This window comes from Mus caroli, unplaced genomic scaffold (genome assembly GCF_978045245.1).
Source record: "Mus caroli unplaced genomic scaffold, Mus_caroli_1 scaffold_1, whole genome shotgun sequence".
Lineage (NCBI taxonomy): Eukaryota > Metazoa > Chordata > Mammalia > Rodentia > Muridae > Mus > Mus caroli.
The window spans coordinates 65,278,470-65,295,610 of NW_028227256.1; the positions used below are offsets into that span (position 1 = coordinate 65,278,470).

Below are 17,141 nucleotides of genomic sequence, written 5' to 3' on the forward strand. Positions count from 1 at the left end.
CCTCTACATAGAAGGAAGCAATGGGTGTCAAGTGGCTCCATCTAATTTCTCGAATTAGTAACAGATAATCTTTTTGTTACAGGAATATTTGATTTTAAATATAATTGATATATATCCCTTTTGGGATATTATGAACTCATTCAATTATTTAACAACAACGAAAATATTGACCCAAATCTCCTACCCAAAGAGCTAAATATGCCATGTCAACCATACAGATGATTTCAGAGGAGCTGCATGGACTTTAGTAAAGTTAACTGAGTGGATCGCATTCCAAAATGGCGAGGGTCACTCAACGTATCATTGTCATTCATGATGGGGATGAGAGTTTCCAACTTTTAAGATGGAAGTTAGTATCTTAATTTTTTTAAAAAAGTATTGGTTTGTCTAAACATAACACAGTAGACAGAAGATACATGTATACTTTTACAGGTTATGACATGGGGCCATATTAAAAACTGCCTTTTTAATAGAGATATTTTATGCAAGAGCATAAATAACAATTTGTTTGAATGAAGATAAATACTCTGCCCCATTGTTTATGCTGTTCTTATTTAGAAATATTTATTCATAATGTGTTCTGTTATTTTGCTTCCAGAAATGATGTGATATATGTTCAGTGTAAGAGTTGAATTAAAAGATGCGAGAGATAGTCTTTATTTGTAGCCTGTAGCACTAATGTTTAGAGATTAAATAGTAATATAGACAAATAGATAAAATACAAAGTATAGCTATTGACATTTTTATTACACAAAGCATACAAACTCAGTTATTTCCCAAGTTAAAGCCAGCAGGCGGTTCTGTAATGAAGGACCCCAGATAATGTAACAATTTTTATTACCAAAATAAAATCCATTTTATAGTAGCACTAATTTCCCCATATAAGAGAAAAAATAGAGATAAGAATACATCAGAAAAAGGGAATTTTTAAAAGCAGATCAGGAGAATTTCAAGTTAATTTTAACTCAGGTTCTTTAAGTTTTTCCATGTTAAGGTTTTGTTTGCTTGCTTGTTTATTTGTTTGTTTGTTTTAATATATGTTGTTTTGAACCAATTCCTTGCAAACTCAAGGGTACTTCCTTTCTTTCTGTTTCCTTTTAGGATGCTAAGACCTGGGTTTCCTAAGACTACGGATTTTAGATTTCCCTGAAAGTATATTCAAGCTGAATTAGAGATCGGCATCCTATTCCTAAATACTAACCGGTCTCCAAATGCAGTTGTGTCTCCAGAACGACTGGCTGGCTGGCTACTGCTTCAGTTGGAAAGAGTTTAAGAAAAAGTAGCACTGTTCTAGGTCCAGATGAATCAACAAGGCAAGCATGCAGAGATAAGTTGCCCCCTCACTTCACAGAACAATATTGTACAGCATTGAATACCGACCCATGAATCCCAGTGACAAGAAAGATGAGATTCCCATTGATCTTTGTGCAGTTTATGAATTTGTCAATGTTACTCGAATCCACAGTCTGAGCAGACATCAGTGATCCCGTGCCGATTCCATCACATGCTAGAGAAGTAAGATTCAGAGTAAAATCACTACATTTCCTTTTATTATACAATAAAAACATTTATTTCTGAATATAAAATTACTTATTGTTTTTCTAAAAACAAAGTTGTTTGTTGTTTTCTTTTGGTTTTCAAGACAAGTTTGCTTTGTGTTGCACTGGATGTCCTAGAACTCGCTTTGTAGACCAAGATGGCCTTGAACTCAGAGCTCTTCCAGCCACTGCCTCCAGAGTGCTAAGATTAAATCAAGTGCTAGAATTAAAAATAAAATGTGTCACCATGCCCAGCTATTGTATTTCCAACACTTTTATTTATTTTTCCACTTTGGTACTACATGACATTATATATGGTAAGCAAATTTAATAGTTCTGACCCTACTCCTTATCAGTTTACTATAATTCTATCTTCTTTCTCAATTAACCACTCCCCCATATACTTTGAACTCAATAAAATACAATTGAACTCAAGATAAAATCCACTAATACATAAAAATATCCCAAGTACACACACACCCTCACACACTCCATACAAAAAATAATAAAACATGGAGACTATTTATGATGGTTACCTACTCCTGAGCATCAGTCCTGCCTTGGCATATGGCTAATCTACCTAGTTTCACTTCCATGGAGAAAACTGATTTTATCTTTTCCAAAAAGTATCAAATAGCTTTCTGTTTAGATGTGGGATTTTTTTCCTTTGTTTTTTTTTTATATTTTTATTAGGTATTTTCCTCATTTACATTTCCAATGCTATCCCAAAAGTCCCCCATACCCTCCCCCCCCACTCCCCTACCCACCCACTCCCACTTTTTGGCCCTGGCATATAAAGTTTTTGGCCCTGTACTGGGGCATATAAAGTTTGCATGACCATTGGCCTCTTTTTCCAGTGATGGCCGACTAGGCCATCTTTTGATACATATGCAGCTAGAGACAAGAGCTAGAGGTGGGATTTTTGCATCCACTTCCCCTTCTCTGGACTGGTATTTTGTCTGTCTTGATTTTGTTTAACTCTTGTAAATGGCCTCAGAACTCCTATGCATCCATATGTACATTAGCCCATGAAGTTGTGTGGGTAAGGAGAAAGAGAGGATCTGGGAAGCTGTGGGGAGGAGAAAGAATAAAATCAAAATGCATTGTATGACCATGCATGGTGCAATGCATCTTTTATTCCAGCACTTGAGAGACAGATTCCATTTGTTTTTTAAATATATTTTCCCTTATTAGTTCATTATTACATATATTTCATTGCTTTACCTTAAGCCCTCTTCTGTTTTAGTGTACACACACCCACATACACAATTAAAACGGATTCAGAGACTGACTTATTTTGTTTAACATAATGATTTTTTGTTTCATTTGGTTTCCAAACTTTGTCACAATCTTTGTCTAAAATTTCATTATATAATACTTTTATTATCTATTAATTTGCTGATAGACAACTAGGCTGGTTCTATTTTGTGATTATTATGAATAGGATTCCTATTCACGTGGCAGTGTGAGTATCTACGCTGCGCTGATTTCAATGCCCTTGGTTATATATAAAAGCTGAATCATATGATAGCTCTATTTTTGAGGGTATACTTTGTCAGGGGAGGGATCAACCCTAAAACTGATTTCCTTAGTGGCTGCACCAGTTCACATTCTCATCAGCAGGGTATGGGTTTCCTTTTTTGACTAGCATTGGTCATTAGATTTGATAATAGCATTCAGACTATCTGGGAGACAGGACATTCAAGCAGTTTTACTATGTATTTCCCGACTGCGTTGTAGGGGAATTTTAATCCTATAACATGTCTGCTCTGGCGAGGGATTACATACAAAGATCTTCTGGGGAGCTGTGTGATCTACCTTTAATACAGACATGCCTTTCATCTGAGGAGACAGAACAAGCAGATCTTTGACTCCAAAGCCAACCTGGAATAGATCAGGTTTCAGGTTAAGAAATGCTCAGGTCAAGTCATTGCACAGGCAATCCCAGCACTCAGGAGATAGAGACATGCAGATCTCTGGGTGCTAGACAGTGAATTTGAGTCAGTGAAGGGAGATGCAGTACAGTGGAGTTGAGTTCATGCCAGTTCAGTATGTGGCAGCTCATTTTGCAGAATCCTGAGGAAGTTTTTAATGGGACAATTTTACAGACAGGTTGCAGAGAGAACAAGCTAGACATAGGCTAAACAGAACAAGAATAAGGAGCCAGAAGATGAGAACAGATTTCTAGAGTTTGAGGCCAAGCAGAGCAATTCAATCAAAAGAGAAGCCAGTTTAAATCACTCGGCTTGGAGAGGAGTTTGGGCCAGAATTCACAAAGAGCTACAAAGGGTAAGCTTTTTCAGTAGTAAGTCTCACAGTCTGTAAACATTCTAGGCCTAGATTAGATTTACAGAGGCTAGAAGCTTCCAAGAATAGGCCTAGGTGAGCAGACTGAGGTAGCATGCTTCGAAGAAGACAATTACTACAGAAGAAGAAAAGTTACATAGGCATGCCTCAAGATCCTGAACATTTTGTCAACTATTTGCTCTCTGTGTGTATTCTTTCATTTGAAAACTATTTACTCAGTTCATTAGCTCATTATTTTTCATTAATTCTTTATTCAGCATTTACTACTGAGACTGAATAGAAATATTTTCTCTATATCACAAACTAATGAAGGGGGAAGAGAATAATCTCTGGGAATGAAGGGGAGAAAAGGATCTGGGAGGGAGAAAAGAGGGGGAAGAAAATGGAGAGCCAGTTCAGATATGGGAGGAGATGGAAAAGAAGTACAGTGGGTCAGGAATTTGAAAGTAGGTTTGTAGCAATGGGAGAGGGGGAACAAGGGGTAGACACTAGAAAGTCCTAGATGCCAGAGACCCAAGAGGCTACCAGGACCCAACAGGGAGGACATTAGCTAAAATACCCAACAAAGGGGAGATAGAATGGGTAGAGACTATATCCAGTAGATAGGCACAGCTCCAAGTTAAGGGATGGGGCCACCCACCCACTTCAAAAATATTAATCCAGAATTTCTCCTGTCAAAAAGAGGGACAGGGACAATGACTGGAGCAGAAACTGAAGGAAAAACCATCCAGAGACTGTCCCACCTAGGGATTCATCCCATCTGCTGACACCAAACCCAGACACTTTTGCTGATGCCAAGAAACACTTGCTGACAAGAGCCTGGTATGATTGTTCTCTGAAAGGCTCTGCCAGAGCTCGATCAATACAGATGCGAATGTACACAGCCAAACATTGGACTGAGCATAGAGACCCCCAATTGTGAAGTTCAAGCAAGAATTGTAGGAGTTGAAGAGGTTTGCAACCATATAGGAAGAACAATAATATCAACCAACCAGAACCTCCAGGGCTCCCAAGGACTAAACCACCAAACAAAGAGTACACATGGGTTACCCATGGTTACATCTGGATATGTAGCAGAGAATTGCCTCATCTTGCATCACTGGAAGGGGAGCCCCTTGTTTCTGTGGAGGCTTAATGACTCAGGATAGGAGAACTCTAGGGCACTAAGGCAAGAGTGGGTAGACAGATGGGGAGTACACTAATAGAAGCATGGGTGAGGGAGGAGGGGAAAGGGGGCTTGTGAAGGGGAAACTGGGAAGGGGGATAACATTTGAAATGTAAATAAATAAAATAATGATAAATGAAAAAAGAATCATTTTAAGATTTCCATTTAAATTTAAGAGTCAGCATATGGTCATCATCTAGGTATGATTGAAATAAAGACTTATCAATTAATACATTATATTATCAAGTAAAGTTTCTTATATCATGTTCATTTTAAAACAATTTAATTTTTAAATGCTGGTATTTTAGTAAAATGATTTCTTGGTCTACTAATCATTTACAATTTAAAAGTTGAATAACAATAGTGTATTAAAATATATATTAAATAGAAAACATTGTGATATTAGTACTGTAGTACTAGGGATAATCATATATATATATATATATATATATATATATATATATATATATATACACACACACACATATTTACACAACCTATGGTTTCCTAAGGATCTACTTTGAAAAACAGTTTGAATTTGAGTTAGAAAGACATATAGAAAGAAAGAGATAAAAAGAGAAAGAGGTAGAGACAGAGGCATTCACACTAAGAGCAAGTAGTCTAAAATCCTGAGGTTTCCCTTCACCTAGCCTCATTTCAAAGCTTAAAATTTCAGAGATCTGAATTCTGTCCTTATCCAGCTTAAAGATATTCTTCTATGGAGGAATGCGCGCGCACACACACACACACACACACACACACACACACACACACACACAAATGAACACTATTTAACTTTTCTGAGAAGCTAATCCCACTGGTCTATTAAAAGGTATATGAAGCCAGAGCTCTAATTTTAATATCAGCCCTCTAGAGGCAAATATAGGCAGATCTCTGTGAGTTCTAGACCAGACTGTTCTACAGTTCGAGTTCTAGGGCAGCAGAGCTCTAGGAGAGCTACACAAGGAAACCCCATTTCCAAACACCAAAACCTAAACCAACAACAACAACAATAAAGAGGTGCAGAGAAGCTTTTGGTAAATACCTGTTGCAACCCAATGCACGGAAGAATCACTCACCTTTGGGGCAAATATCGGTGCAAGGCTTACACATTTTAATCCCATTTTCTTCTACTTCCATCTTAGAACTAGGGCAGGCTCGTACACAAGAACTGGAATCTACCACGAAGTTATCTGATGTTTAAAAAGAAATCAAATAAGCAGTAATGGTTTATGATCATGTTACAAAGGAGATAGATTATGCTTAAAAATTGTTAGCATGATTGATAATGTTTATGACCCTTCCTCTGAACCACATGCATCCCTAAACACTGGAACCTGAAACAACATCTTCAATGCACGCACTCCGATCCAAGGGTGGTGTGTTTTATGCATGAGTGTCTGATGGCCTACTGATCCACATTCTGAATTGCCCCAAGAAAGAATTATTTCTTTTATAGACTTAGGAAACCACATTACATTTAGTTCCTGTTCCTTAATGATTCTTCATTTCATGACATTATGCAAGTTGGAAGTCTAAAATACTTCAGGTTCATGAAGCAAAAGTGACACTTGAGTTAAACCTCCTTGGATCAAGAGAGTGTACTTCAAATCCAAGAGCTAATGTTCAAAATGAGTCCAATGTTTTATAGGAGTGCCACCAAAACTTTCTGATCCGCAGTGAAAATTTGACAGATAGCATGTTAGCAAAGGTGTACAGTTAGGCAAGCAGCATAGTATTACTTAGACATGGTAACATGCTTAGGGGATCAGTAACCTCTGAAATGCTAAGAATTTCTCTTTCAATAAAAATTAAATCACTGCATCTACAGAAATGGAGGGACAACATAATGCTTGCAAGAGTAGTCTGGCTTGAAATGTAGCAACCTTCCCTAAATACTACCCTTGACATATATACAATAACATGAAAGATTCCAAACATGCTGCAAGCCCAAAGCAGAAAAGACATGTGGTTCTAGTAATTCTGCTTGATGGGCCTTATGATCTAATTTCCTGTTTAATATTTCATCTATTGTTTGGGGAAATGCCCCAGAGATTTATGAAGCCTCATCTAGTTAAATCTATCCAAGACCTCTAGGCTTTCAGAGTCAAGACATACTGTCTATGGCATGGGATTATATACCAATTAACAAATAGCTTCTGAAATGAATTTCAGACGTGATAGAGATAGAGAATCTAGTCATGGGTCTGGGCTGTTGTTTTTTGTTTGTTTGTTTGTTTGTTGTTTGTTGTTTGTTTTTGTTGTTGTTGTTGGTTTTTGTTTTTGTTTTGTCAGTGTGATCAACATACTGTCTTTATTTGGAGTGATAAATTTATACTTTTATGAAGAGTCAACACAACATGGAGATGAAAGGAGAGTACTCAGCCAAGGTAGTGGAAGAAGTCAAGTGAGATACAAGGTACACATTTTCTATGTAGTTACTAGCAGTCCGGTGACTTTATATGAAGAAAAGGGAGGCTCAAGAGTACTAGCTTGCATTATGAGAAAATGCAGAAGATGCATGGGACTTAAGGTAGAAGAAGGGTATGGATAGTAATCAACAATGGGCCCTACAATATCGTACTTTAAACACTTGGCCTTAAGGTTCTGCCTGTGCTTGTGGATGCTTTCAAAGGTAGGCATTGTGAGTTGGAAGTAGATTATTATACAAGGCTTTGGAGGGTCACACCCACCTGATTTTTTCCAGTCTCAATACAAGAGTCTTTGCCATAAGCTCCTCCACCATGAGCTCAATCCCTTTCCTGCTTTCTGAGGAATCTGAGGAATCTGCTCTCTGAAATCTCTGACACCAGGAGAAACATTTTTCCTTTTTCCCTCTTAGGTTCTTTCTGTCGGGCAGTTTTATCATGGCAACACAAAGTAACTAATACAAGGAATGCATACAATTCTGTCTGTATACAATATTTGGGATTTCAAGTTATTTGCCATCAACCCCCTACTCAAATAGTATAAGATGCACTGAAGCCTGGCCTTTCTTCCATTTTTTCAACAAGTTAAGAGTTTTTAGATTTCAGAATGCTGAGGTGGGCAGTGTAGACCCATGTTTAGACAGTAAATGACCAAACAATCCAAAGATAGTTATAGTTTGGCAATCTAGGTCCATAGAGCAGTGTACAGGTCTTAATGTTACATTAGAAAAACAGTGAAGTGTTTTAAAGTGGCCAGAAAGAAGGACATTCTAACTACCTCATTTAAAGTCTATAGCTTCTAAAGCTCCACTTTTAGGGGTGTTTAAACAAATGTTATTTATTTATATGATCACATATACTATTTAACATGTCGTCAAAGTAACGATGGTCTTCTTGAATCTCTAACGTGTTATCAGTTTCTTAGATATCCCATATTAAATTGTTATGGCATATATTCTAGTATAAGTAAATAATCAGCAATAAATGTATGCATAAAGCCAATATTATCAGAATCTGACCTTATTTATAAGACAGCCTACTGTCAAAATTGACCTTTTCTGAGAAACAACACCATGTGTTGAAAACCCAAGGTATAAAGAAAATGATCAGGGTTTAGGAATCTGTTCCCCTCCACTGTAACTTCAAGCCTGGCACCGCCTTGTTATGACTTCAGGGGAGTAACTTAAACATGTTTATCACTCTTTTTCTCTCTTTTTTTTTTTTTGAGATATATGAATGATAGGATCCATAGCCAATGTAAAATAATTTACCGTGTTTAATTTCAAGCTTCAAATTAAATGATCATATATGAAGCCTCTCATTTTTCAGGTAGAGCTCTAATCATTTGACATGTCTTAATGTATCACTTACGTGGACATTTCTTAACACAGAATGCTCCATACGTGTACTTTGCATTGAAGTTGTGTTCCAGTTGAAAGGTGGTTGGATTGTAGACAAATGTTTGGGGACACTGAGTAACACAGGCTCCACTGTCATTGAAGTTCATGCAGGCCTGCAACACAGCAGATACATTTGTAAACAGCTTTCCTACATACTTGTCAATCAAACACTACCATCATGGTTTTGTGACATGTACTCTTTTATCTATAATATTTCAATTTTAAAAATTCTGCCCAAACTGATAAATTGAAGTCACTGTGACTTTAACTGTGCATCAGCCTCTCATCCTCTTTTGTGTCTATATATATATTACCAGCTGTATTACTGCTCTTCACATAGAGTAACATTCATGTGTATATATGTATACATATATGTATAAATATGTGTATATGACATATACACACAAACACAAAACACATATTTATAATAAACAGTTTTATATTGAGAATTGGTTTATAATATTGAACATAGACAGTTGTGACAGATTATTTGAATTTGCACTGACTTAGAACATGTAAGTTCAGTCTTTACAATCAGCTTGAGTTTCCAGTTCTGTAGGTAAGGATTTTATTTTGGAGAATGTGGTTGGTGAGTTTGTGCATGGTATGATATGTAATATACACCTATCTTCATTCTACAATAGGAAACATAGTGATAGTCATTTATTTACCTGTATATCAGGAGTCACCAGGGAAACTGAAGTGATTATAAAGGTAAAATGTGAAGAGGTAAGGTTTAAATCAAATGATGCCACTTTTTATGATGGTACATCTTTTCCTGTACCCAACACGTTCAAAAGGCATCTCTGTTTTGCTAACATACATTTGCCTTCAAATGTCTTTTCATCATTGATATTTTCAAATTCACTTGAGAAAATTTTCCTACCTGAGATATCAAAACAATGTACACATAATCATTTGACTAACAAATATAGGGACAACCTAACTCTTTTAATTAAGAAATAAAACTCTCTTATGAATAATTGAGAGCTTGAAAAAGAGCTACCATGAGTCAAAGCTGTGTTTTACACTTCATTATAAATTGTGAAATGGTTATTAATAAGAATTAATTTATTCACTTTCCTCACAACATTTGCTTCATCAATTGTTGTTTCAGCAAACACTTTATCACAAGACGAAAATTCTCTGATGATGGTCTACAAGGTGCATAATCAAAGCAAGATCCACCAATGATACATTATTTACTAAGATGACATTTCATAGGAAGGCTCTATTAAAAAGCAATCTAGAAAACTTAGGAAGTTTTAATTTATAACCACAAAACATCATGTGTTCATATATCTGAATAGCTAAAACAGTTTCTGCATTGATATGCACTGTACATAGACTGCTTTGAAACAAGGGGATACAAGCCCGAGGAATTTACCTTCCAGATAACACACAAGCACGATATAAACTTACACCAAAGCCTCAGGCTGGCATTCATGAACATTCTGTATTAAATGCCAAAGTATAATCACTGGACCATTCCAATATAGTAATGAAACGAGAGCTCTCAAGAGCACCTGGTACTGCTTATCACAATAATACAAGTGAAAAGGCACAGTGCCACATCCTACAGGGAAAGGCTTTTCTACTGTTTACCACCACTCTGGCTCTGGAATCATTAATGCAACACCTGCAGTGTGCAATGTCTTTAAAATCAAGCTTTGTTCTCCCCTCTCTATGCTGATGACAGACAAGAAAGGGCCCTCAGTTTGGCTGCCAAGGCTCTTCCTTGGATACTTAACATGTGTCCCCTCTCTATTCTTTGTTTGATCCCCTTTAACCATATATAGTTTTGTTTCACTATAGAATCATATCAGACATGTTAAGCCTCTTAGAATTCTTATGACTCAAGCAACAACTAGCTATAGCATTAGTGTTCTATTTTTTATTCTGCTTATTAGACAAAGTCTCAGTAATTAAAATTTTCAATTTTAATATGTATTTGGTGGAACAAAATAAATTTCTGACCTGTATTTTTAGAATATTTTAGAGATAGATTAAAGTGTGCTCATTCTCAAAGATAAAAGTGCATTGTTTCTCATTTTAGATAAAATTAAATAGAATTATGATTTATGAATGAGTGTATTATCACTCATAAAATTACCTATCAAAAGAACAAAAAATTATATCAAGGATGTAATATAAAATATAATTTAAAAATGTCAATGAAGCTATGAATGTTGCTTTTTTAAATAAAAATAACCTCTTCAAAAACATAAAACATTCATACTATCACATAAAGAGATTTTAATGTGCTTTTCTTAATTTTAAATACAGAATAATATAAGTTTTTTAGCACAGCAAAATGAAAAATATTTAAATGCATAGATTCTTCTGATATAACCTTGAAATTGATATATTCAAGAACAAGCTTTCTTCACTCATTGAACTCAATACTAAAGCAGTAAGCCTAGAAGGTAGGGAAACAATATTCAATTTCTTAAAGCATGTTCTTATTCATGCTTTCCAAAACAGTCACTTCACTTATAAATTATATCAGAAATGCAGGACTGATTAAACTGGCACAAACTAATTCTGTTTAATCAATAGACAACCTCATTGGTAGAATGCCTGGTAGAATGGCACAGCACTTTTTCAACTAATAAAGAACAAGACATAATAAAATCTAGTGTTAAATATTCAATGTGAGTGAGTCTGATTCAGACATTAAGAAGAAAGAGAGAACCTAGACATACAAAGCAGTCAGTGTCCTTTGGTCCTGAGCAGCCTCCAGCACATTCTCGATGACAGCAGTCACTAACGTAGGGTCCATAGCACCTGCCATCACACTGTTCAGCACACACAGTTCTGGTCACTGTAGAAGACAGAGATGAGGCCTTAACCAAAGCCATCCACTGACAGAATTAAATTTTTAATAACAATACATGTTCTTGGATAACATTTTATTTCAAATAGTAATGACTAAATCAGAAAAAAATTTAATTAATTAAGTCTATAATTAGGAGTACAAAGTTTTATATGTGTGTATAACTATATATAACTATATATGTATATATATAATATGCATATTATATATAATTATTTGGGGTTCAGCAATAATTTAATGAGCAGTGAAGTGACTAAAGCAAAGCAAAATACTTTCTTAGGAAGACAGTGCTCTCAAATTTAACACTCATTCATGATAAAAGTCTTGGAAAGATCAGGAATTTGCGGCCCATACCTAAACATGATAAAAGCAATATTCTATATACAGACAGTCAGTTAGACCAGCACCATTTACTGAAAATGCTTTCTTTTTTCCATTGTATATTTTTGGCGTCTTTGTCAAAGATCAAGTGACGTAAGTGTGTGGTTTTATTTCTGGGTCTTCAGTTCTATCCCATTGATCAACATGTCTGTCTCTTTATCAATACCATGCAGTTTTTATCACTATTGCTCTGTAGTAAAGCTTGAGGTTGAAGATGGTTATTCCCCCAGCTGTTCTCTTATCATTAAAAATTGTTTTCACTATTCTGGGGTTTTTGCTTTTCCAGATGAATTTGAGAATTCCTTTTTCCATGTCTTTGAAGAATTGTGTTGGGATTATGATGGGGATCAGATCTGATGGGCAAAGAAAAATGGAAGATCCATGTGCAATTTCTTGGAGGGGGCTGTTAGGCAACATTTCATTAATTGAAATGTTCTATGTTCATTGGTCTATGTTCAATCATAGATGATGCACTTAACCCTCAAGAGACTGAAGGCCCTAGGGAGTTTAGAGGTCAGATGGAGTGGAGGATGGGGGTCATCTGTGTGGAGACAGGGTGTGGTGGGGTGTAGGTGTGGGATGTGGAGCAGTTGGAGGGTAGGAAGGAAAGAACAGGAAATGGAATATGGAGTGTAAAAAATTAATTACAACGAAAATTTTATATATATATATATATATATATATAAAGTTTTCTCTGATGAGAAAATCCTCCTTTTCTCACCAGGCATGTCTCCAAACTGAACTGCTCTACTTTTTTTTTCTTATGAAGAAGATAAAGTTCATACAGAACTCCAAGTATCAGAAGCCTAGTCTCATTTCTAAGCTCCACTATGCTGTATTTCATGTTCTGAATTCAAAGATAGGACTAGAATGACTACTTGCCTAACAGGATTGGAGACAAACCAGAGACATGGGATAAGGTGCCTAACAGAGTGAGTGTTAGGAATGCTGTGCAACTACTTTTCCTGATGCTATTGTGTTCAACACAATATTTGTGCTGTCCATGTTAACTTATTATTCCTGAGCAAATGGAGAGTGTGCTGACTTTCCTAAAGCTCTGAATTACTTATCTTCAGTCAACAGTACACTGCATTTAGCACGTAGTACACAATAGCACACAGCAACACCCTAGTTGAGTGAGGTATCAGGATTTGCCAAGCTAAAGAAAGCATCTTCTACATGCAAACACAGTTCTTGAAAAGATAAAGTGATGTAGAAGTCTAACAACATATCTCTTTTAGAAGAGTAAACAGGCAATTATCAAATAACCACAGTTTACAATTAGTACTTATATTTAGATTGCTTAAATTTAGAAATTCCATTGCTGATTTTTACTGATGCTGTCAGTTTACTTGGATCTGTTTCCATGTGATATGACAATTACCATTAGATTAAGTATAATGCTGAAATATGAAGCCTATCACATCACTCTGTGTATAGTAAAATAAATGCAAGTTTCAAATACAAGGTAAAGTAGGTAGGCTTCATAATCTGTAATAAGTTTATTTTAGAAAATATAGCCATATAATATTTTTATCATAAATATATAGAAGATTTTGATTTCTTGGCAGTGGTAGGGATTGACAGAGGTTCAACAAATAAGATGTTCAACAAATGTTCTGCACTCTACACCACTCCTAATCCAGAGACTTTAAAAAAATTCTAAAATTTAAATAGCATTGTGAATTTTCAATTTGAGTTACATTCCAAAATTATTAAGTTCTTATATTAGCATTCTGACATGCATCCTAGTGTCTGTGTACCTTGAAATGTTTTCTTGAAGCTCATTTCTCAGTGATGCCTACATCTAGTTAATACCTATATTTAATCTTTTCCAAACACCTGATTCCTAAAAATTTACCTATATTTTTCCTATTCCTTGTCCCTATCCTTGGCATTTTTGCTTTCCTTCTTACTTAGGCTAACATTTTCACATGCTTTCCATATTACAGTTGTGTCATATAACACCATTTAACAAGCTTTGCACTTATCTCTTACATTTCTTGGTGTGTGGTCAAGTCCAAATTTTAGAACTATAATTGGCACTCACACACACACACACACACACACACACACACACACACACACACACACATATATATACACATACATACATATACATACACACACATATATATGTATATTGCATACCATAAATATATGCTGCCTAATTCATTATAGCTTCTAAATCTGTATTATTGTGTACTATGCTAATGCTATTCCTTATAAAATTTAACTAAATCCTACATTTACTTATATGTACAAATTTGTACATATTTCAGGGTACATAGTGCAAAATATTTTCATACATAGTTTTATAAAGATTGTATCCAAATATATATTTGTGCTCACAGATATAAGAAAGCTATTCCAGTAGACTGAAAATAACTAATTAAAATAGCAGACATATGTTACATATGCTAAATAAACAAATTACTACATTTCAAATAAGCATAGTGAAAGGGCATCCCATTACTTTGTTTCTAGGTAACAAGCATTGCTCAGCTTGAAATCAGCAGCACAGAGCTCAGAACAAACATATTTTATAAGCTACACCATATTTAACTTATGTTATAAGCAACACAATAATTAATTCTAGACATATACATCTATAGGTTAATTTTTTATTTATAACTGTCTTGATTTATGATATTACACAAAATGCTTCAGTTTCTTTTTATTTACTTTCACCTTCCCTGCCATTTGGGAATAACTGTAGAAAACATTAAACCTATAAGATTACTAACTCATAATCTATTTAAATATTATTTATTATTTACATTAAAATTTTATACTCAGAAGGCAGTGTTTATATATGAAAAGAACATTCTAAAATTTGTAAACTTTATAACAATTATTATTCTATGAAACTCTTAAGCATATGTCTTAAACTATTACCTTACCTACAATACATAAATTTTAAATTTTTTGAAGTCACAATATCTGACATATAATGGTCAAGTATAGCATATTTCTAGGGCATTTGGGATTTCTAGTGGTCCATTCCATCTTAGCAGAATGTAGAGAAGTCTCAATCTTTATCCAAACATGTATCTTTTAACAAAATCTGCTTCTGCCTAGGGAAATCCTCCAGGAGCTGCTGGACCTGCACAGGACCCTTGGGAACAAACTATCACACTCTACATTAAAAATTCATTCAGAGACACTGAACAAGTGTTAAGAAATGGAATTAGGGACCAATTTAGAACCAAAGCAAAAGGAATTCTACAACGTACAGGCATCCTCAGATCCCTGCTTATCTCTGCTTCAGGGTATCTTCAATCTACTAGAAGAAGATGCAAAAAAGGAAATTTATTCTAAACAGGAGGATATGCTCATTTTATCTAGACAATGGAGGAGTTGAAGGAAACATTGCAGTCCAAGGAAGATGTAACTGATGCAACTGTACAGACAGATCAGGAAAGGAAAAGGGCATTGAAGTGAAATGTTTGGGAGCTACAGCAAAAATGCTGGAGGAAATGCAAAAGAAATGAGCAGTTGATAAAAGAGGAAGGCAAGACTTACCAGAAGCAAGTGAAACAGATGACTGAGAAGATGGAGAAGGAACAGGCCCAGATAAAAGAGGAGCAAGAGAAGAGCATTGAATACCAGCATCAGAATCAGCCTTACTCAATGAAGGATTCCAAAAGGAGAGCAAAAGGCTTCAAGACGAGGCAAATGACTCCACAAACAAAAACAAAACATGAGTTCTTTAGAAGTTAAGAGTTGAAAATAAAAGTACTATCTTCTATTCTTAGTCAAATCACTTAAAGTCACTTAAGTCATCCTGACTTTTGCAGGCAAATGGATGGAACTAAAAAAATATCCTGAGTGAGGTAACTCAGACCCAAAAGATTTGCATGTATTCACTAATTAGTGGATATTAGCCAAAGAAAATGTACAAAATACCCAAGATACAGTCCACAGAATTCACAAAGGTCAACAGGCTAAAGGGCCTAAGTGATGATGCCTCAGTCACAGTTGGGAGGGAGAAGAAAGCAACCCCAACGGGGGTGGGGGTGGGGGCAGGGAGGAACCTGGGAGGGAAAGGGGACACAATCTGGCATTGAGTGGGGGCAAAATAACTGAAGCCCCGAGGGCCAGCAAAAAAGAATGGAAATAGGCAACCTCGGGAGGTAGGAGGTTCAGGGGACTCTCAAGAAGGTTCCAGAGACTTGGGAGGAGAGAAACTCGCAGGACTCATGAAACACCTTACAGTGGGAAGAGGAAGCTTGTAGAGCCCGTCTCCAGCAGAAAGACAGGGCATCATAAGGAGTGATAGGCAACCCTATCTTGAGGGATCTCTGACATCTCTGACACATAATTTTTCCTGTCTGAAAGAATTACAGGGATGGAAATGGAGAAGAGCTTGAGGGAAAGAAGGTCCAGTGACAGGCTCAAAGTGGGATCCAGCTCAAGGGGAGGTCCGAAGACCTGACACTATTACTGAAGCTATGAAGCACTCACAAAATGGGATCTATCATGACTTCCCTCTGAAAGACCCAACAAGAAGCTGAAAGAGTCAGATAAAGTTATTTGCACCCAACCAATGGACAGAAGCTGCTCACCCCTGTTATTGAATTAGGGAAAAGCTGGAAGAAGTTGAGGAGGAGGGTGACCCTATAGGAGGACCAGCAGTCTCAATTAACTTGGACCCCTGAGATCTCTCAGACACTGAATCACCAACCAGGCAGCATACACCAGCCGATATGATGCCCCTAACACATATACAGCAGAGAATTGCCAGGTCTGGGTTCAGTCAGAGAAGATGCACCTCAAGAGACTGGAGGCCCCAGGGAGTTTAGAGGTCTGGTGGGGTGGGGGATGGGGTGGAGACATCCTTGTGGAGACCAGTGTTGTGAAGGAGATATGGGATGTGGAACAGTCATAGAGTGGACCAGGAGGGGAATTAAATCTGGAGTATAGAATAAATATATATATGAAATAATAATAAAAAAGTAATAAAGAAATCAAAAGTACTTTAATGATTTATCTATAACTTCAAAGTTATTCTACTCTTTTCCAATTATTAGTGGCTGAACTTGAAATCCTGTTGATTTTATCCAATCAGAATAAAAAAATAAT

The 17,141-nt window shown here is 36.1% G+C and overlaps 1 protein-coding gene across 6 annotated transcripts in view; it reads right to left on the minus strand.

Moving 5' to 3' along the window:
• Erbb4 (erb-b2 receptor tyrosine kinase 4) overlaps nt 1-17,141 on the minus strand; it is a 1,038,774-nt gene that overhangs the window by 299,189 nt on the left and 722,444 nt on the right. For all 6 annotated transcript variants that reach the window (XM_021186126.3, XM_021185960.3, XM_021186207.3 and 3 more), the window contains exons 6-9: nt 11,545-11,663; nt 8,811-8,952; nt 6,090-6,203; nt 1,381-1,507 (exon numbers count right to left, since the gene is read on the minus strand). In XM_021186126.3, the coding sequence (XP_021041785.1) occupies nt 1,381-1,507; nt 6,090-6,203; nt 8,811-8,952; nt 11,545-11,663 (502 nt within the window). The remainder of the gene's footprint in view (nt 1-1,380; nt 1,508-6,089; nt 6,204-8,810; nt 8,953-11,544; nt 11,664-17,141) is intronic.